The sequence below is a fragment of the Anabas testudineus genome, chromosome 7, assembly GCF_900324465.2.
Source record: "Anabas testudineus chromosome 7, fAnaTes1.2, whole genome shotgun sequence".
In the NCBI taxonomy this organism is placed as follows: Eukaryota; Metazoa; Chordata; class Actinopteri; order Anabantiformes; family Anabantidae; genus Anabas; species Anabas testudineus.
In genome coordinates, this window is record NC_046616.1 from 6,205,652 (window position 1) to 6,227,418 (window position 21,767).

General features: G+C 38.9%; 4 protein-coding genes across 4 annotated transcripts; 1 reads left to right on the top strand and 3 right to left on the bottom strand.

The window, feature by feature from the left end:
• Positions 1–1,064: 1,064 nt before the first annotated feature.
• Positions 1,065–8,700, top strand: tmco4 (transmembrane and coiled-coil domains 4). Its single transcript, XM_026368763.1, has 14 exons — positions 1,065–1,143; positions 1,841–1,991; positions 2,357–2,531; positions 2,923–2,950; positions 3,040–3,169; positions 3,329–3,426; positions 3,674–3,817; positions 3,972–4,091; positions 4,836–5,000; positions 5,191–5,327; positions 5,533–5,617; positions 6,028–6,145; positions 6,283–6,400; positions 7,397–8,700. The coding sequence occupies exons 1-14, from the start codon at positions 1,101–1,103 to the stop codon at positions 7,883–7,885; spliced, it is 2,001 nt and encodes a 666-aa protein (XP_026224548.1). The 5' UTR covers positions 1,065–1,100; the 3' UTR covers positions 7,886–8,700.
• A 9-nt stretch (positions 8,701–8,709) lies between these two features.
• Positions 8,710–13,312, bottom strand: htr6 (5-hydroxytryptamine (serotonin) receptor 6). Its single transcript, XM_026368764.1, has 3 exons — positions 12,398–13,312; positions 11,000–11,134; positions 8,710–9,098 (listed from the first exon to the last, which is right to left on the bottom strand). Exons 1-3 carry the CDS (start codon positions 13,310–13,312, stop codon positions 8,742–8,744), a joined length of 1,407 nt encoding a protein of 468 aa, XP_026224549.1. The 3' UTR covers positions 8,710–8,741.
• Positions 13,313–15,049: 1,737 nt separating this feature from the next.
• On the bottom strand, positions 15,050–17,684 carry micos10 (mitochondrial contact site and cristae organizing system subunit 10). Its single transcript, XM_026367058.1, has 4 exons — positions 17,554–17,684; positions 16,834–16,881; positions 15,411–15,517; positions 15,050–15,293 (listed from the first exon to the last, which is right to left on the bottom strand). Exons 1-4 carry the CDS (start codon positions 17,630–17,632, stop codon positions 15,285–15,287), a joined length of 243 nt encoding a protein of 80 aa, XP_026222843.1. The 5' UTR covers positions 17,633–17,684; the 3' UTR covers positions 15,050–15,284.
• A 287-nt stretch (positions 17,685–17,971) lies between these two features.
• sike1 (suppressor of IKBKE 1) lies at positions 17,972–21,172 on the bottom strand. The gene is made up of 5 exons (XM_026366880.1): positions 20,771–21,172; positions 20,195–20,300; positions 19,968–20,110; positions 19,757–19,870; positions 17,972–19,096 (listed from the first exon to the last, which is right to left on the bottom strand). Exons 1-5 carry the CDS (start codon positions 20,927–20,929, stop codon positions 18,974–18,976), a joined length of 645 nt encoding a protein of 214 aa, XP_026222665.1. The 5' UTR covers positions 20,930–21,172; the 3' UTR covers positions 17,972–18,973.
• Between the last annotated feature and the right edge of the window lie 595 nt (positions 21,173–21,767).

A 21,767-nucleotide genomic window follows, 5' to 3' on the forward strand; every position in this document is an offset into this window, starting at 1 on the left:
ATATTGTCTCTTGCTCTTCTTTCTTTATGCTTGTGACTCTGTCCCTATGAACATCAATTTATTAACCACACACGGGCAAACAAAGGCATTTTCTGTTGCTTTCCTAGCCACTGGCAACATCTGATCAAATGACTTCAGTGTGCTTATGTGACTTTGTCCTTGAGTGTAGCTGTTTTATTGAGTAGCTGGCTGTCTTCCTTAAGGATTTGAGAGAAAGGTGGTGGAAGAGACGGGAAGCGAAGGATGGACCTGCAGGAGTACACAGTTTAAACCATGCAATTTGTATTTGCTTTTTTCTGTTAGATAAGAAATGTATGCAGCAATAACACTTATTATGATCGGAGTGGTGGAGAAACATTTCTATAGAAGCCATATGTGGTGAGAAAGGAAATGTTACACTAACACCTACTGGCCAATAGTTGTACTAGTTCTGATTTTGGATCTTGTTGTCAACTAGAGGGTGTCACTGGTACAGGCTACCATCTTCCTGCATGAAGTGATATTAGTAATACCAGCTGCTGGGGTCTTTGGTTTCCCAAAACTGCACATCTTGACCTAAACACGTGTAATGCACCCATTTAAAATGCGTTTAGCCTCCACAAACAGACTTTTCCAAACGTTTTCAGTCGTGAACAGACCCTGATCAGTGGACGTGGAAGTTACGTCACCGACAAGTTGCTTGCAAACGATGCCTTCAGGGGCAGTCGCAAATGTTGCAGCTAGTGAATGATGAACCACCTAAACAAATTGAAATAGTTTGTAGTGTTGCAATTTAGAAGACACACTACTGTTTTGAGTTAACAACTACATATACATTTATATACCACAGGTTTATAAAAGGTAATCACAATCACAAAGTGCATTTTAAAAAACATTTATCGTCTTCATTAAAAGAAATACGTAGTTATGTTTGGGTTTATATTTAAAAATAAAACATCCACTGGTAATAGCCTTTTGTTACTCTGGTGGTGTTGTTAACTTTAACTATGAATAAGTGGCTCCATGGCATTCGTATTGATGTGTAGTTATCAGATATCAGAGCTCACCGGAAACACGTGAAGGCACCAAAAGTTCCGTGCTGAGTTCTGACATCTGTGATCATGGACGATAAAAAGACCAACATGGACTCCAGCTTTGCCCCAGGTATAATGTAGACTTACTACTAATTAACCCTAATGAAGTAGCACAGTTAAATTATTAAATTCCTGATCTTATGAAAAGTTATCACTGAGTTTTAGCAAGTTAACCGGTTGATGTTGTTCGGCCGCTAACAACCAGCGGTTTTAGCGGTTAACGTTAACTTTAGCTAAGTTAACGCTAAACTGGTTTTAGTTCACGTAAAACCTAAAAACTATATTAAATATTATATGTGGGTCACATTTTTATCAGCTTCTCTGTGTTGAATTCAGGTCAGTTCATCTGAGACGTGATGAGAAGTACAAAGTTAGACCCCCTGTAACCTACTTGCATGTAGCTATTATCGTCTCAAGACAAGAACGAAACCTCGAACTAAACTACATTAACAAAACAGGAACTTTAACACTGGATTTATTATAGGGAACATTAATTAATCACATAGGAAATGGTATAAGGACAGATATCAGCCATTGGGATCTTCTTGTGAATTCGGCATGCAGGTGATCCACTAAACAGGATTTAAAATAAAATAACACAGTATAAGCAATAGATAAGGTCTGCTTTAGTGTCTGTTTACGCCATTTCATTTAGCGTTAGTTTTACACTTAATGTGTTTTAAGCGTGTGTTATTTACATGTGATGTGCCTCAGTCAAATTTCTACCTTATAGTTAATCATTAAGCTTTGTTCATTTACCACCTCAGACCCAGGAGGGGCACGAACAACACAAGATGCCCCATGTGACCAAAGCCCAGAGAAAATGATCAGCAGACAGCTGACAGAACAGGGCAGGTTTGCTTTCTCTGCACTGTGTGGTGTCTCCCTGGGCCAGTTGTTTACTGGACCTGAAAACAGGTAAGAGACCCATAGGCTGGGGAGGAATCAGAATGATAAGTTACTGATGACTAATGTGATTTTGTGGTCAGTCGGTACAGTATAGACGGGCTACTGATTGGGATTACACCTTGATTACATTTTCATTAAGAATTCTTAAGAATTCAATTTACCTTAAGAATTCCAGGTAAATTGACTTTGACTATCTTTGATGATAAAAACAACAAAATCAGAGTGGGATTTGCACATGCAGTTCTCTAATTTAATGGTCAGATAACTTGAATACATTTAAAATGGTTTGTTAAGCTGCCTTAAAATTAAAAAAAATGCTCCAAGATTAATATGCTTATAAGTTTAATAACTCTACAGCTGATGTGTGTTTTTAGTGTATTCAGGGAGCAGTACCTGCAGGGCTTGGTCCGTTGGCTGGATCTGGATGAGTCAGTGATGCCGGTTATGGGGGCTTTCCTGTCTGGCCTTGGCTTCGAGGGCTCAGACACGTTTCTCTCCATCTTACAAGCTGAACATCTTCTGTCTGCAGGCGCTACGCCCATCATACAGGTGCATACAGATGCAATAATATTAAACTGTAATGTTCCCTGTGGGAAATTCAGTTGTTGCGACAGCAAATATAAATGCAGCAAAGAAAATGGAGAATTAAACCCTAGAGAACAGAGAGATTGCTGTAAATGAGTACAACCCCATTATAAAATAATTATAATTCTAGTATAAAACAATGGAGCATAGTGTAGCAAGTATAATTATAACTTCTGCGTACAATGTGTCTCTGTCATATTCACATCTATTTGAGGTCATACATGATTTTATTTTATGCTAATGTCCAAGGAACAATTAAGCTTTTTGTTTTGTCTTTAATAACAGTGATTGCATTGTATAACCCTTACACTGTGTCTACAAACACATGTCTTATAATTATCTCTTTCTCTTACAGGATCTGGTGTCTTTTTCTGTCAAAGATGGTGAGAATCTTTTGATTCTTCTGTAATGACACTGAAAGTTGGTGTAAATTATGTTACTTTCTAATGCTCATGGTCTGTCCTGTCCTCAGGCCAATATGATGCCAGAGCAAGAGTCCTCATCCGTCATGTCAGCTGCCTTCTACGAGTCTCACCACGGCAGCTAGAGGAGTTTGAGGAAACACTGGGAGAACGACTGAGGGAAGCAGGAGAGGAGAGCGAGTAAGTTGTGGTTGGACGAGATGCAAGGACTGGGTATTAAATGGTGGTGCAGCCGAAACAAGCAGCTAATTGTTAAACATGTCACCTTAAATGCACTAGGAGTCGTTTGAATATTCCAACTAATACAGATCTGTATCTGTGTGACTCTGTTTCCATTAGAGAGGAGTCCTCTCGACGGCTGAAAAGAGAAAGAGGCCGAAAGTTACGACGCTACCTCCTTATTGGATTAGCCACCGTGGGCGGGGGAACAGTGATAGGTGATACATGTTGCCTCAGTTGTTGAAACTTAAAGATCTTTTATGAAAGCATAAGTTTCAGTTGATAAGCTAATGAACTGATTATTTTAATTATATTGCCATACAGTTATGACTTCTAGAATAATGCACAGAGATTCCATGAAATAACAGTTTGTAGTTGTTGCTTCTGGAGACTTTTCTCTAAAATGCTTAACTTCACAAATTTTGGCTCTGACTAAGTTTTTTTCCACGTTTGTTTGTTTGCCAGGTGTGACAGGTGGGCTGGCTGCTCCTTTGGTGGCAGCAGGCGCCAGCGCTGTGCTGGGGGCAGGAGGGGCTGCTGTTCTGGGCTCAGCAACTGGAATTGCAATAATGGCCTCCCTGTTTGGAGCAGCAGGAGCTGGGTTGACAGGTAAGAGTGCTGGATGACACATGATGGTTTATAAAAGAAAGGTATTCTCTTTAGAATATTGGATTAAATACACAGTTTTGTTTTTGCTACCTTATTTTTGTAGGTGTATACTCTTAACTTTGGCTCTTCTTTAATTCTCTTTAAATTTTACAAGGCTATAAGATGAAGAAGTGTGTTGGGGCAATAGAGGAATTTCAGTTCCTGCCACTAAACTCTGGGAAACATCTTCACCTGACCATTGCAGTGACAGGTTGGCTCTGCAGTGGTAAATACAGTAGGTTTGACCTCTATTTAATCACTACAGCTCATTTCATATAACATTTTGTGGTGTAGTGATTTTCATCATGATGTTATACATTGCTGTTACATAATTGGGAGCCATACAATTCTATCAATAATAAACATATACGGCAGGAAGGCAGATGTATTAATATTTATATGACAGTGTAACCCTAAAGTTACAGAAAAGTGTGTGATGAAATCAAAGCAAATATTTTACCATCTACAGCAGCTGCCCTTGGTGTGACAGTTAAGCCTGTGTTTATCCTTCACTGTTAGAGCGGAGGGTCAGTGCCAGGGCCATCACATGCACAAGGGAATTAAAATTCACTAAAAAACAAATTAGACAGAAAGATAGATATGCACTAATCTACTTTTAAAACTTTCTTATCTTTGTTTTTCTCAGGTTTACTTTGAGATTTAAAGGCTCTGCCAGTTTGATTACATTAAATAGATATGAACAAAATGATGTTAACAAAAATTATGTGGTAGTGCTGCTGTTCTACACATGCTTTAAAACTATACCAGTGGATTGGCCACAAGACATTATGCAGATAAATCACTCTTACATAAATCGATGCAGCTTTTTTCCACCACTAAAACATACTGCACACTTAGTTACAAGCCTCGTGCGTACTTCAAACACAGTTGCTAAAAAACACTTCACATGCAAAAGCTGTTTTGTTTCCTTTTGCTGGATTTCACTGCATTACATAAAAACACAATTGCTATCTTCCAGGTTCATTCCAGGCCCCGTGGTGCAGCCTGGGTGAGTGTGGGGAACAGTACTGCCTGGTGTGGGAGTCACGTTTCCTCAAGGATCTGGGCTCAGCCATGACCTCTCTGTTGGATGGGTTAGTCAGCATTGTGGCCCAGGAAGCTCTTAAGTACACCGTGCTCTCAGGTAGGTAATGCTCCATCTTTTCAGTGGATTTTTATTTGGATGCTGGAGGTTTTGTACTTGTGGTACTGGGGTGATTAAGGGTTGATTTGTGATGAACAATCCCGACTCTTTCATGAAGTCATTGTCATTTTTATTATATTAACCCCTTTATCGCACTACACTAATTATTTTCCACCATCAAACTCTCCAGGCATCTTGGCGGCTCTGACGTGGCCTGCATCTTTGCTGGCAGCAGCCAGCGTCATTGACAACCCCTGGTGTGTTTGTCTGAACCGCTCAGCTGAGGTGGGGAAACATCTGGCACAAGTTTTGAGAAGTAGACAGCAGGTATTGTACTCCATCATACCGCTGTTAATACTTATTTCACTGTAGTGTGCCACAGATTGTGTCAGCAGTTATTCTACACATTATTAGCTTAATTGTACCTGAAATAATAACGTATGCTTCTAAAGAATTATTCACTTCTTTTCCATAAAAGGAGGAGGTTAAAAGCTAAATCAGAGTTGAGCATCTCTTCTCTTTCTTATTGAAGGGGAAGCGCCCTGTCAGTCTGATTGGTTTCAGTCTTGGTGCCAGAGTTATCTACTACTGTCTGCAGGAACTTGCAAATGATCAAGGTACCGTATAAACACTTTGATTGTTGATTATAAATTGAAATTGGACTAAAACCTCTCTATACTGACCAGCAAATTGCTCAAATCAATTTAAACAGTATATAATGTATGGTGCATTCCCAGGTACATGTCAAGTCTTTAAAAGGCGACACTGTTATAGTTTTTTAGGTTTTGAAGCAGATTTTTTTCACTTTGATATACCTTAATTATTTGACTGTGGTTAATTGTAACAGAATCCAGAATCAGATTTTCCTTATTTGTGTGTGTCATCGACTTCCATTGCTCAAAAAATATTAAGAGCATTCAGTGAGCTACGTTTTGCTTGACTCTTGCAGAAACTCATTTCACACACTGTGGGAAGTGAAGACAATCACCATCCTTATCCTTTCATGTGTGTTGCTTTGATTCCTCAGGTAGTGAAGGAGTAGTGGAGGATGTGGTTCTCCTTGGAGCCCCAGTCGATGGCTCAGAAAAAGCCTGGGAGAGAATGGCCAGGGTAGTGGCTGGAAAAATAGTGAATGGATACTGCAGGTAAATTAAAGTTCTTTTCAGATGTATTTATGCAGTAAAATGTATTGACTGTACCCACAGCTGTACTGTTTTAACAGTAGGATTTATAGTTTTAAGTATTAAGTGTTAAATAATTTTCTGGATTATACACCTATTAGAGGAGATTGGCTCCTGGGGTTTTTGTACCGGAGTTCAGCTGCACAACTGTCTGTTGCTGGGCTACAGCCAATCAACATCCAGGATCAACGCATAATCAATGTGGATCTTTCCTCTGTGGTGAGTTAGAGCTTATAGTTAAATAAGGAAAAGTTTCCCTGATATTAGTTTTCCAAGAACATACTTTATATTGAACTGAACTTATACCATTCATATAATTATTATTGCAAAGAAAATTCTTCAAAAAGTGTTTCGGAATATATCTGCAGCTCCGGTCATATTCATTTATGTCAATTATAGATATTTACACAAGTAATTCAAACTAAAATATTGTGCCTCTAATTTCAAACTTTCTGTTGATAACAGTTAGAGTTTCCAGTTTTTAGGTTTCAAATCATTGGCTTATTCTTGACTATTAATATTTTTAAAGTTTCTGCATTTTTTAATAAATATTCATTCATAATTTTCCTCTTGGGGGCTGCTGGGTAAGAAACTTACTGTGGATTAATTGGAGCTTTCTTACGGTCAACAGCTCTAGGAATGAACCAGAACAGTACATATGCAGGTCATAAATCCAAGTAATAAGACAAAACCCATTATCTTTTGATTATTCTTTAGGGAATTTAGTTATTTAACCAATTGTTAATATAAACATATTGATTACCGCAGCTTTTGGCAAACATTTTAGTAATTAAAAATGATTGATAATAAATGTGGTGCAATGTTATTAAATACAGATTTATAATAGCACTGTAATAGAGACAAATGTTTAAACAACATTTAAATATAAGAAAGATAAAAATCAAATTTAAGGCCTCTGCTGGTCTTTTTTTGTTCATAACGCCACAATTTAAATGAACATGACTCAATGTACAGTAAAACACTTATATCATTATAGCTGTTTTGTTGAACAGATAAACCATCATAGCTTAAACATTCCACACAACTGAACATTAAAAAATGTATATTTATCTGAAGCGCAATACGGAATAAACCTGGTCATGTAATATGGAGACTAATAAAACTTGTAAAAGCTGTACAAAAAATATGTCCTTAAAAAAACTAATTGGTAAGTGATTTACAAACAGACATTAAAGCCATCCCTCTGCTTCCCAGGTGAAAGGTCACTTGGACTACATGCGTCAGATGGACACCATCTTGGTGGCAGTAGGTGTTCCCACAAAAGAAGTGCCAGGAGCCTCTTTTGCTCTGCCTCAGCCTGTAACAATTCAAAAGGGGACGGATGACAGTCCTTACAAAACTCCCAATGACCAACAGGTGACAGAGACACAGATCTCAGCTGAGAAGGCTGAGACAAAGGTGAAAGAGACAGAGGAGACATGTGATGGTTGGGATATCCCTGATATTTCAGACCTTTTGGACACTTTGAATGATACAGAATCAGAGAATCAAATCACAGATCTGAACAATTTACCGCTTACTTCTGAGGAGAATACCACTAATAACGCCACAGCATCTGCTTTTAATACCCAGTATGATGGTGTGGAGGACGCTGAAACAGACAATGAACACATATCATGGAGCTGGGATGATACACACTGGACTGCAGAACACACACACAAACAAAAACGGCCAGACTTGTAAAGAGCATGTTACAGGACCAGCTGCTTCCTTGTAAACTCTCATCTTGTCAAGTTTTTTTCTGCATCAAAGCTTTGTTGGAGAGACAATTCATTTCATTCTCAGACACTGACATGCCCAAGACTGCTCAAGAAACAATGCACACATATGGCAGCTTGTGATAGTGAAAAGCCCCCGATTTTACTGCTTTGTATGCCCATTAAATGATGCTTTTAGACCATTGTATTAGTTTGTAATGTTTCATAGTGTTGCGACATAGGTACAGTTTTTTCTAACTAACTGTAAATAGTAGTAATTTATTGTCTGATCTCACTGTGAGATCAAATACCTGTAAATATTGCTCATGCTTCCCAATTGTACTGGATGCTACAAACAGGCAATATCTCTGTTGCTTTTGTCCTTCTAATTTTGATCTGTTGGCTTGGTTGCCATGGATATTATCACAGTAATTTGATTTCCATAAGGCTTGGGGCAAGTCAGTGAATGTGTCTTCTTCAAGGCCTTTCTTTTCTCTATTCCATCCAGTGTGAAGCAGTACATACTGGAGGGTTGACCTTGCTTTCATAGTATACTGGCACCGATAACTGGAAATAGTCTAAAACCTGATTTTTATATCAGTTTTCAACAATGTGACATAAGTAACGCGCCATTTAAAGATAGAACAATGGTGTAGCTTACTGACTCAGTGTCTATAAATGTTCTTCTGTGGCCATAAAGAATGAACACATCACTTGTGCCTTGAGCTTTCAAGTAACTGTGAGTAAATAATGAATTGTTATGAGTCTCTTTTGTCTTCAGTCATTCTTGTTACAGACACCCTGACACAACATGTCAGCAGATTTTATTGTGTAATTACTAGTCAGTCAAGGGTGTCAACCTGATTGGGCAGAAGCAGAGGCAGGTCCATCCCAGCATGCTCAGCATCCACTAGATTGACAGCATCGGTGGCTGTGGCAGGAGGGTGAGCTGGGTCAGAGGGCAGGGGAGAGGGCGGGTTACTGGCATTATGAGGCTCTCCTGAGTTGCGTAGAGAGAGGGAAAGCGCTGGCGAGGGTCTTCTGGGCGACTGCGAGGAGCAGCAGGGCAGGAGCTTCCCCAAAGCTCGCTTGAAGTCTCTCATGAACAGCGGGTAGATGATTGGGTTCATTGTGCTGTTGCAGTAGCCCAGCCAAGTGATGGCGTCGAACAGGGCAAGGGGCACGCACTCACACACTGCCTGAATGAAGATGATGAAGATAATTGCAGTTATTGGATGTTTATGGCACAATGTAGAAATAGATATACATAAAATGAGCCGTAATAAATACACAGAATAGATGTTAAAGGCACACTGTATAGTTTCTGACCACTAGTGGCACTATGAGCAATGTTTTTACATTAAGATGAATGTTGTGTGTATTGTGCACTTGTTACAGGATGCATAAGTCAAATGTATTGCAAAAAGATCTTTCAATGTCTGGAAAAGAAAGATTTCAAACTAGCAAAACATGAACGTAAACAATGCAAAGTTTAGGTTATTGAAAAGAAATCAACCTTATTTACCTTACTTACCAACCTTATTAAATATTTTCTGAGAAAGGAAAGTCCTTCAAAACGTGTGTTAGACCTCAAAGATACATAAAGTAAACCATAACTTTTTTAAAATGAAAATTCCACAAGGTTTCAATTTAAATTAAACTTAAAATTAAAACATGAATAACTTACATAAATAAATAAATAATTATGAAACCCTTGTGCAGCCTCAGTAACTGGGGTTTTGTGGAAAACTTTATGGAGGTTCAGTGTCTCATCCTGGTCATAATGTTCATCAGTGAATGGCCAGATTGGCAACAACTCTACCAATTGTGATACTGCCACCATTTATTTGGAAATATTAATGTATTTTTAATGATTGTCTACATTTTTTTATTATTATTATTAATTTTATTTTGCAAGCAGCATAGTTAGGAAATCATTAAAGAAAGAAGCTGATATATAATGTAGCTAAAAATAAATACAGATATGAACAGATGTGAACAGATATCAATTTACAAAGTTTATTAATTTAATTATTTCAGTCTTTATTGATTGTCCATTCATTAATTTGTGTATGTTTCTTGGCATCTTGGCAGAACATTTACTATTTACTTTCTGTTACTTTTGGACCTCTATAGAGTTGAGTCTTTTCCTCACTAATCATATATTGTGTCCATCTTCTCTTTTCTTTTAGAACATCTAATTATCTCTGGATAGATCTTGCACATACATTTGCGTCAGACTGATCTGAACATAAACACCAGGTTTAGAGAGGGACAGTGAAGGAGGAGACAGCTGTTAGAGGAGAGCTTCCAATACTATCAAGATGAGACAGGGAGGCGGTGGGAATAGGACAGAAAGGAGGGGTGATTTTCACACACCACATTGAGTGTGAAAAGGAAGGAGAGCGCAGAGACAGTCAAGTCTCTGTGCTCTGTGTTGTGCAGGGGAGAAGCGAGAGGGCACAGATGGGAAATCAAAATGACTGGATCATTGAAAGCTTGAAAAACAGGACAAGTGTCATTACCAATTTAGATTAAGCTGTTTTTTGACATTCATTTACTCTCACTGAGGTTTTTCATTGCCTTTCCTGTTTGTTCTCTGAGTAATGAGTGTGTGCATTGAGTATCATAAAAAGAATAATAATCATAAATGGTACTTTGGTGTGTTGTTTTCTGTGCTTTAGAATGAGTCAGCCACACAAAGCTGAAATGCCAATCTATTTCCTTGTTGGATAGCTTGGCAAGGCTATGACGCCAAAGCTGGCCAATACAAAAATAGATTGGTATCCAAGTGTTTTCATTCTTTCTTTTGCATTTTGCATTTTTCACACTCTTTTTATGCTCATCACACAAAAGCATTTGTGAGAAACCTGAAAATCACTCAGATATTTGAAATGAAAAATGAATCTGTTCTAAAAGAATGCGCAGCTCATTTGATCATGCATGTTAGTTGCACAATTTGTTTGACATACTGAATCGGATGGATGCTAATATGTCATGTTGCCATTTTTTTTTTTTTCTCGATTTTTTATTAATTGACTAAATGTAATGTGCTCGTGTCAAATCTGTGGTAGAAACAGTGTGTGGTGTCTCCACTGACCTGAGCCATGTTGGTGATGAAAAAGGGTAACCAAGCGCAGAAAAACAGTCCCAGGAGGACTCCTAATGTCAGACTGGCCTTCAGTGCCCTCCGACCCTGCCTGTGAGCCAGATGGCGCTCACTGTTTACTGACGGCTGTGGACAGTAGAGAACAAGATTTATAATTAATTATATTTCAGAATATTGTAGATGGAGTGTAAATGTGTTCTCTTGGTTCTACTGGGAATTGGAGAAAGTATAACAAATCAAATTATTACAATTAAATTAAAGAAACTGGACAGCAGTTACCCCTCAAAGTGTAAAGTCAGAGCCAACAGCCATTTAACTTAGCTTAGTGCTCACTGTTTATTATTTGTTTAAGCTATAAAAGAACTGCAGTGTAAAACTGACATGTTTGGTTTTATGGGGAGTTACATGCTGCAACAGTTTCTTGGCTATAAATCAAACATTATGTTTTGACATCCATTTGTGTACCAATAAACCAAGACATGAGTGGTACTGATCCTCTCATCTCGCCAGGAGCGCAGTAGGCCAACTTGATTCTTCAAAACAATTCCTTTATTTAGACACAAGGTCTTGGTTATTCTTTTTTTTTTTGTAAAAGAAAAAAAAACAACTCTGACGAATGAACTAGTCATTACAAACTCATGCAGTGAAGCCAAACTTTAAGCAAACTCACATTATTACATTGTACATTGTACATGCATAAAGCATCTAGAATATTTCCATTTGGCAGCGCCATGAAATGTTTAAAACTGCACAGTGTAAATGTCACATACTGTAGTGTGAGACAGTGAAGAATGAAGTATTTTAAAGGGTTTTTTTTAAAAGGTAAAAAGTGAAAATAAAAAATAGTATTATTATTTCATACTTAACTCAGAACTGACTGTTGTGCTGTGTGTGGTTTTACTGCAGGATCCTTGTGGACGAGGGCAGAGTATCACAGCAGCCGTGTTACCAGCCACCTTGTTTTGTTTGTTCTCTTGTTATTCTACCTGTAATAAATTTAATTTGTGTAAGCTAAGCTTTTTTCTTCTGCAATTAGATGATACTAAATTTGAGTGGATTTTAACAGCCTTTTATAAGATGTAGCCATGACCTCTATTATGTAAAACTTTAAAATGTCAAGGAAAAGACGAACTTGAAAACAATACATAGTTAATTGTTATTTGTTTTTCCCCCTTGTTCTAAATGTTTCCATTCACTGAAGCAACCTCTTCATCTCCTATTCACATTAAGATCTGCTCTACATTAAGGCAAGTCTACTGTTTTACCATCACCACTGAGCAGGTGTTCCAGTTTAGTTTTTGCCGAGAAATCCAGTGCTGTACTTCATGTTTTGGTTAGCAATCATGTTTATGTTTAGGCCCGTGGACTTATTTGGGCTCTCTTTCTTACCGGTACATTTTGTGGAACAGGAGGCTCCTGGTACCTGCAGACATCTCTGTCCCGCTGAAACTGTGATGCTGCAATCCGAGGTGAAGGAGGGCGGGAAGGTTCCCCAATAGAGGGATGTGGGTGTGGTGGATGGCTCAATGCTGCTACCCTCTTTGCTTGTCTCCGTGCTGCTAGAAGGATCCGGCAGTAGGTGAAGCAAATGGCACTGGAGGGCAAAAAGAAGGTGAGGACAGATGCCACCAGAGCAAAGGGCAGTGTGACCTGCAGGCGGCATTGGAAAGAAAGGCCTCCTGATGGGGACAGCTGAAAGTAAGTTGCTGGATATAGTGTTTCAGAGTAGGAGCTGATGTTGTTACTGCTGATCCCCGGAAATGATGAGTGCCCAGTCCCGTGGCCTAAGCTGTGCCACTTCATCTCAATGGGCAGGAATGAAGCCAGTGCTGCTAACCCCCAAGCAGCTCCCACAAGGAGTAGCGCCCGGGGTGGGGTCATCCTCTGCTTGTAGCGCAATGGTGAGATGATGAAGAGATAGCGGTCCAGGCTGATCACACACAGGTTGAGGATGGACGCGCTGCAGCACATGACGTCAAAGCAAAGCCAAATTGGACAAAAGGCAGGCCACAACACCCAGGCCCCACACAGCACATTGAGCATGGCTGGGGGCATGACCACCAGTGCCACCATTAGGTCAGAAAGGAACAAAGACACCAAGAAGCAGTTTGAGGTGCAACGCAATGAGCGATGGGCAAACACCAAGGCGATAAGCAACATGTTGCCACAGACTGTCATGAGGATGATGACAGTCAGCATGAAGGCTAACAACCATGGGCCACTGCCAGCAATGTTCCAAGCACTGGTGGTGGAAGAACTAGTGTTGTAGCCTCCCACTGAGCCAGATAGGTGAGAGTCAGCCATGGTGCCAATTCCCAACAATAAGCCAGCTCCTGTGGGTCCTCTTTAAGCACCACTAAAGTTATAGACTTTAACCCTTCCCAGCCAAATCTCTCAATTCAGGAGCATTGCAGAAGAAGAGGCCACTATGTTTTTTGTTAAGAAACCATCCAACTCTGTCCTTGTTAAGGTTAATCAAAGTATTCTCCATGAATCAATATCTCCATCTCCTTTTTTCAGGAATGAATCCAGGTGCCCTGGGCTTACTTCCACTGCCACCAGTACAGCAATCAAAATCACCAACAGAGTTTCACTCATCTCTCCATTCTCACTAGCATGTCCCTGCGTGATCCACAGTTAAATGCCAGAATGAGCCATTCAGTGGCTGACAGAGGGTTTTGAAGCAGCATGTCACAATGATGACAGCCAGGAGGAGGGTACAGAGAGAGAGACAAGCTTCCACTGCGCGTTCGAGAGCAGTGCTGGTGAGAGGAGCTACTGAAGAGGAAGAGACCATGGACCAGGTCTCAGAATTCTCCTTCACTTCATAGAAGCGGCATTGTACAGTTTCCGCGAGTCCTTCGCTGAGCTGGAGCTCTGCAGCCTTTCACAAGTCTTTTTATTCTGGGAGACAGCATGAGGGAGCAGAGACCAACACAAAATAGTGCAGCAGTCATTTGTAAGCAAGGCTCTGTTCGTAAGTGCTCTACAGGTATGATGGTCCTTGTAATGCTGCCTTTATCTCCCCGCTTTTGTTAATCCATGTGTCGGCCACTACAGCGCGCCTCCCAGGCTCAGCACACACCTACTGAGAAGGAGCGTGTCAAAGCATTGAGCTGTTAATGCATAACCATGCACAATTACAGCCAAGAAATGCTAATTCTACATCATAGAAACTGGCGTGGGTGTTTCCATATTTGGTCATGGTATTTTTAACCATTAAGCACACTTGTAAAGCATGATAAAGATTTGATATGACTCTTTTTTTTCTTTGATTTCTATTTGAAAGGGATTTTACTTGAAATTGTGTATTTTACAGACATTTAGTTCTCGTCATGCCAGTAGAAACTGGTGTTTAAATTGTCATTTATTACCTTAAAAAAAAAAAAAAAGACAAATTGAATGCCACAGATGCATTTAGGTCCCACAGTTTGTCACTGGTCTAGCAATAAAAAGGAAACAATGGAGAAACTTCAAATCTTCACACCTAATTCTAAAACTAAACAACGAGATGACAATAATTATTCACTTCTCAACAGGAGCACTTGAATACCAAGTATAACACAATAGCAGTCATGGGGTGAAATCCAGTGTGCCCCAGCATTTCAATACCCTTGTCAAATCCTAAACATGATGTGCAGCATTCTCAGTTTTAATGCCCCCTCATGACTAATCCACACCCCAGTCATCTGCCGCATCAGATCAGCTGCTGGCAGCCTTCTTACCCCCTCTCGCCCACCCACACCAAGCCCACCTCGTTATGGGACAACATTTACATTGCTTCCTCCACCTTCCACATTTCAGAAAATCACTCCAATGTACATTTGAAAGCTGCATTAACACTTGACTCTTGTTACTCAAGTTCTACAATTAGTGCTTGGAGTAGATGAATACTAGAGATACTATATCTATTAGGAATTCTAATATATTCATTGTGCATTTCTGTTTTTGTTTGTTTACTACTTTTGCTTTATTTGTATATAATTTAATTGTTTTGTCCTTTATAAAGCACTTGAGGAGAAATAAATCACTGGGTCATAATTTAGTTTTTTGGTATATTTTATTAAATAAACACAGAGTGTCTTGAGTAGGCACATCCACATCCTAGCCATCAGAGCCATACTAGGGAATAACTGTTTAACAGAGAGACAAGAATGTAACTGTAGAACAGTGCAAATGCTGACTTCTCCCATTGACTAAACAAAACAAAAAGAACAAATTAAAATAATACATAATACAAAAACAAAACAAAACACAGCCCTGTGATGACTTGTAGCTATTGCTCCTGTTGAAGAAAACAGAAATTGATTACACACATCCTAATTTACATAACACAGTTAGAAACAAAGCATTATTTCTGTAAGTTGTTTTAAGGTCAATATATGTTATTGCACAAACTAACCTTTTCACTTCTGTGCAGTAGATAATGTGACCTCAGGTCATTCTGACAGTTGGCATACGCCATGCCAAGTCCTGCTCCTGAGCCCAGTGAAATTGGCCATGTGCGCCCTAGAAATGAAACAGATACTTTACCTCCTCTCACATACTAAAGAGGCACTTCACAATGTGATTAAAAACATCCCAGAGATGGTGAGTGAGAGTCTTTAACATTCTAGTCAGTTTGCTTTTTTTTCTATTTTTATTTTAATATTCAAATACAAAACAAATGTACTAGTATAATAACTATATGCAAATCTTTTTGTGGATGTGTGCCATAGGTGCTATTTTAGCAACATTAGCACTAAAAACTCTAAAACTATAAATTCATGTTGAATTATGTGCTCAGTGTTAAAGAAATACAGATAAAAAAAAGCTTTTCTATTGCTAGGAGTAGCAGATAACTACTTGTACACAGGAAAGAAAAAGTTCAACGCCAAGGATTTTTACACTGAAATGTAAAAAAAGAGATCTTCCCAAAATGTGCAAACAAAAACAGCTTTCCACAGAATCAGTCTATATTTGTGTACTGTCTTCTATCTCTAGGACATATAGCTAAGAAATTAAAGATTTATTTTAAAGGTGTACACTACAGTCTCCAGAGACACACACCACCAAACCTAATCAGGAAAGAAGATGCAGCGGGAGGCAAAGTGCACGTCTGTCCAAGAAGACAAGTACTTACAAGTGTCCTCCTTGAGAAACATATGCCTCACTGCTCCTGAATTGGCTGCATCATTAAATAAAGCAAGAGACAAACCAGTGTGCATAGACACTGTGTGTAGGAGACTCAGGTCAGCTGGTCTCATGGGCAGAATTGCCCAGATGAAAACCCCACTAAAGTTGAATTTTCATTTTTGAATTAAATTTCAGCGGACTTTGAATGGCTGGAACCAAGTCGTGTAGATGTGTCCAAGTTTGGGATGTTTGGATCCAAGCAAAAAAAACAAACAAAAAAAAAAAAAAACAAAAAACAAATTCAAAGCTCAGACACAGAGCTCATGAAAAGATGACAGATGCCTGTCTAACACTATCAGTGAATCATGGAAGTGGAAACGTGATGTTCTGAGGATGCTTTGGCAATGGAAGACTGGGCAAGTGGACAATCTGAGTTATTATATCAGAAGGCCTGGGGGGAAATCACACCTGAATATCTGCAAAAACTGATGATTAGACCGCCAAAGATTTATCAAGCAGTTATTGCTGCAATGGGCATTTAAAGGAAGTTTAACATACAAATGTATTCGGTGCTTAAAAGTGCTTAGAAATGAATTGTTTGTGTTTTGTGACCCGTTTACAACCATTTGACTGAATAAAACCAACAAAACATAATTCAAATGCATAAATGTGTAGGTGTTTTCTTAACTTTCTCTATTTAATCTACTTACGTTTGAAGAACAGAACAGACAAAACAATTCCGAGACCCAGTCCAGTGCCTGAAACAAAGAGTGAAAAATAAATAGAAATAGAATTTTAATTTACTCTTTAGTGGATAAAACTATTTGTTTATTGAAAGGTTTATGCTGTCTCTAACTTGTGTACATTTTTAGCTGGTGTGTAGGTTATTGTATAATTCTGCATGTAGCCAAAGGGCAACCATTTTATAGGCACTATAAAACATACATTGAAAGTTTATATAAAACACGTTTGCTGGTGTTTGTATGCCGAATTAAGGAGAGGGGATTAGCCCCTCACAAAAAGTCTTATTTTTATAAATATAATTGAAGAACTTTATGCATTTAAAATAAATAAGTTAACGTTAAGTTGCACCATTAACGATTTTCCACTTAGATTATTTCTGATAATAAAATATGAAATAAACGCAAATCGGTGTCGCTGCCGTTTTTGAAAAGCCTACTGAGGTTTCCATTATTGAAGAAAACAACAGAATTAACCATATTTTTCATTATTAAAAGTCTTTAATACGCGTATAAAGTTTTCTTACTGGTCATTCAGTTGTCCTTTACAACCCCCTTTTGGCTAGCTTAGCTAGTTAGCCTCTTACCTAGACAATGTCATCTGTGGTAATCACTTAATTGCTTACTTTGCCCTTATTCTGGGACTGGGATAGTAATGTCGCTATGCGGGTAAGACTAATGGATATTTACCAAGTTTAATGGCACCGTCTGCCAGGCATCGGTCCCACTTTTTCCCGAGCTCCTTCTCAGACATGCTGAAAATTAGCATTAGCTGCTGTCAAGCTAGAAGTGTCAAACACAGCCCTGGTGCTGCTTTCACGTGCTATCGGAATTTACTAACACGACGATGTGAGTGAGAGAGAGGAAAAGTCAAAGTGACAAATTACAGTGAATCCTATGGCGCCAGAGCTTCATGTTATATCTGCTTGATGTTTTGATACACATATAAAACAAACATATAACGCTACAGGTTAGGAAGTACAAGAATTTAGAGGAATTTATTGAACCACTCTGGTAATTCAATGCATCGTACCCAACACAGCCTAATGTCGCCATCATGCTGTAAACTGTTGAAGAGCCTGAACAGTAATCATTTCATACATATGAGCATTGTTTTATTGCAAATTTATTTTCAAGTTTCTGAATGAAAGTTCGTTTAACACAAATCAGTACACTGCTATGAAGTCACTACAGCACGTTAATCTTGTTAACACTGTTTTCCTGAGATGACGATATACAATTTCTGAGCGCATACAGTGTGCAAACAGTTCGTATCCATCCATTACACAAAAACTTGGCATATTTTGAAATTATTATCATTAACTAAAGATGTGCCATCAGCTGGAACACTTTTACTCTGCACCAAAGTCATATCTAAAACTACTAAACATGGAAATCATGACATATAAGAATTTTACAAACAGACTAACAAATGTATTAATTTGATTAAATGGTATCTGCGTACAAATGATCCACTGTCACTCCTAAGCAGGCAAACTCTGTGAAACAGCCAAAAGTCATTATGTTGGCAAAGTGATTATCAAGCATGGTGGCGCAATGGTGCAACCTACAAGTTGGCTTCTTAATGGACTTCAAGTGAATTTATAACAGAGGTGGTTCTGAGTATTTTACACATTGTGAGTGTGAGTGAACAGCAAAGGGGAACCAAAGAGGTAGAAACTGTGTCTTTAAAGAGTAAATATATCTTTGGCCAGAAACAAAATAAATCCCCTTTGCTTTGCTTCCTCTACCCCATTACACATGTATACCTTAGCACCCACTGAATTCTTGTCAGTGATAACCCACACACCTCATTAAAATACATCATTTATGTGGAATTCACTCCAACTCAATTGCAGTAGGAATACATATTACTGTACATATGAAAGCTTCCAACAGTTACCATCAAGACATACCCAAAGGTACATAGATTTGACAGCCATAATGTTGTGTTTAAGTGACCTTTGCTACAAAACATATGCTGTGGTCTGACTGCATTTCATCTCATGTGAAAAAATAATGTGGTGAACACAGGTGAAGAGATCATCAACCCTGTCTCCTGGTCCTGAAGGACTTTTTTCCCCTAGTCACAGTTCACTGACACTTCTAATCACTCAATGGAGTCCGGCTGAGGGGACTGTGCTGCTGTTGCTGGGTGGTTGGTTTCTTCTCTTGCCGTCTTCAAAGAGCCTTTGCTGATGGTCAGGAGATCTCGCAGCTCCTTATTCTCAATCTGCACATTACATAGATGTGATAACAATAATTATGTATTACCTGTAATACATCATTGTACATTTAGTGTTCATCTGCAAATTTGAGTGCAGGTTTATAAAAACACAAGAAACAATTATCTTGTTACATATTGTAACTCCAACTGAATCTCTGCTAGAGTGTTTTGGATTTGTTAGTCAGGATTTTAACCTCCTCTGATATAGAAGTGGTGAATGGAATTACACCTGCAGCATGTACAATACTGGGAAACTACAAAAATGAAATATTATCCAAAAAAAGTATATCAGGACTCAATTTACTCAACTTGGAAATTCATTCTTCTGGATAATCTAGAAATGTTGCTGTGACCAGTACCACTATAGAAAAGACAGGTGTCCTTCCACAGCAAAGTTCAGACTACCTCACACATCCAACCACAAAGACCACAGTTAACTACCCACTTTGATAGGGGTAGGAAGGGCTGTTAAGAGTTGTGACTATTACATTTACTCCTCCTTCCACTGTCTACATAATGAGCTTATTCAGGTCAGATGAGAAAAGAAACCCCACAACATGATAAATTTGAGGTCTCCTACCAACTTTCCATACTGAAACTTCCCTACTGAAGCTACTTGGATGAGTAGTAATAAACTAATAAAAAAACACTTTCTGCTGTGCTTACCTCTAGTTGAGCAAGCCTCTCTCGAACAGTGCAGTAGTGTTGATCATCCACTTGCACTGCTCTTCTCATCACCTGGCCCATCTCGCATATCCGCTCTACCTGACTCTGCACTTCCTAGAAAAATCACAGAGACATATATACATTTAACACGGGATTATCATGTCAGTTGAAAGACTAGAGTATTTTATACATGTTACGAAGCCCAGTGTACTTTTGCATGGTCTTCATGAAGGCTGAGCACAGGTTTGGTGTCCAGCTCTTTTTTTGCCATCATCAGCTGAAGCATCTGCTTGCGGTATCGACCCATGATCAACTCTAGTGCGTACTGGTGTTCTTCAAGAGACAACCATAGCTCTGCACAGGCAATCGTGAAAATGATTAAATAAAATGTGACACACTAATCACACAACCAACAAAACTGAGTGTTTTTGTTTTTACCTTTATTCTCCTGCTGTAGTTCCTTGATTTGAGTGTTTTCCTGATTCAGAAGGACATGAGGCTTGTATTTGGTCAGCTCCTGAATTTCTGAACTGTCTTCTGTGTGCTGAGGGGAGGGAGCAGTAAAAGGCAGCGAGAAGATTAGTGAATAACAAGAGAGGTTTCTCTGTTTTAATAACAAATCAACCATGATGTAGGGTATCAACTCCAAAAACCCAATTTCAGAAGTGAAAATTGTATTACAATACATTTACATTTACATTAGCAGAATTTACATTATAAACATGACAAGTATTTCCAACAAAATTAGTCAGCATCAAAAGAGAAAATGTGAGGGAATAGATTTGCCCTGTATAATTGTTAGGTGTTTTTTCCACTAATAAGAGGTTGAGCTGGTTGACAATTATATATTTCTTATTAAAGAACACAGACACATAAATAAAGCATATAAAAACACATTTATCTCTTAAAGTGAGAGCTCCAATTAATTCTATTAACGTAAACATCGTGAAGTGTAACACTTGTGCAGTATTAAACACGCATGTAGTTGAAAGAAACGTGTTTAGATGTTCCTACCTTGTCTGGAAGGGCATTTCCCACCTCTCTCATGCTCTGCACCCTCTGACCAAGGGCCCCGGTCTGCTCTATCAGTCCCTCGGCGGCGGCATCGTGCTCTTTCAGCCTGTCCAGAAGAGTCCGAGCATCGGTCAACACTTTTTCTAAAGTGCAGGCCATTTACTGGCAGCTGATACCTGCTGAGTGCAACGTAAACGAGCTCCTTCCCTCAAACAGCTGGTTAAAAACGCCTCCCCCTGTTAGGTTACACTGGTTATCGAGCCTCAGTCAGCCGAAACAGCTCATATGCCCTTAAAACAAAGTATATATACTATTACAGGCCTTCAGAAAACATTTTTAAGTTGATAAAATAAGAAGAGTCCGTAAATATTGTTTCCAAGTATGTCGCTTCCGTGTCGGTCAACAAATAATGACGTCACTTCCAAACATCTTCTTCTCTGCTCACAAACCTCAAACCAAGTTGGTGTCTACCGCCATCTACTGGAGGGTTCAGCTACTGGGGTGAAATCAGGGGAAATAATAATAATCTGTTAGACCTGTATTCAAAATACTACTTTTACTCAGTATTGGTTCAAAAATACTTACAGTAAAAATACTCTTTGTGTACAAAAACAACCTTAAATGCTGGTTTGATGCTCATTAGTTTTGAATCCAATGATTAGATTTTGAATTGCTTTACTCGCTGTTGCTAAGTGTGTGAATTTCATGTCACAAATGAATAAAGTTCTATGATTATACTGAATTTTGTAATAGTCAACCTTTGGTTTAGAGCTAGCCTGCCACCATTAAACCGTAAAGAGGCTGCTGTGCAGCGATGCTTTGAAAACTACAGACTGGAAGGGTCTCTGTGAGCCTCATGGTTAGGACACTGAAGGACTGACAGACATTAATTTCTGTGTAAATACCCAAGTACCCAGTTCGTTGCTTTCACAAAAACAAGCCCTAGGTCACTAAGGATCCCAAAGTCATCCTAAATAACAAAAAGAAGGCATTCGAG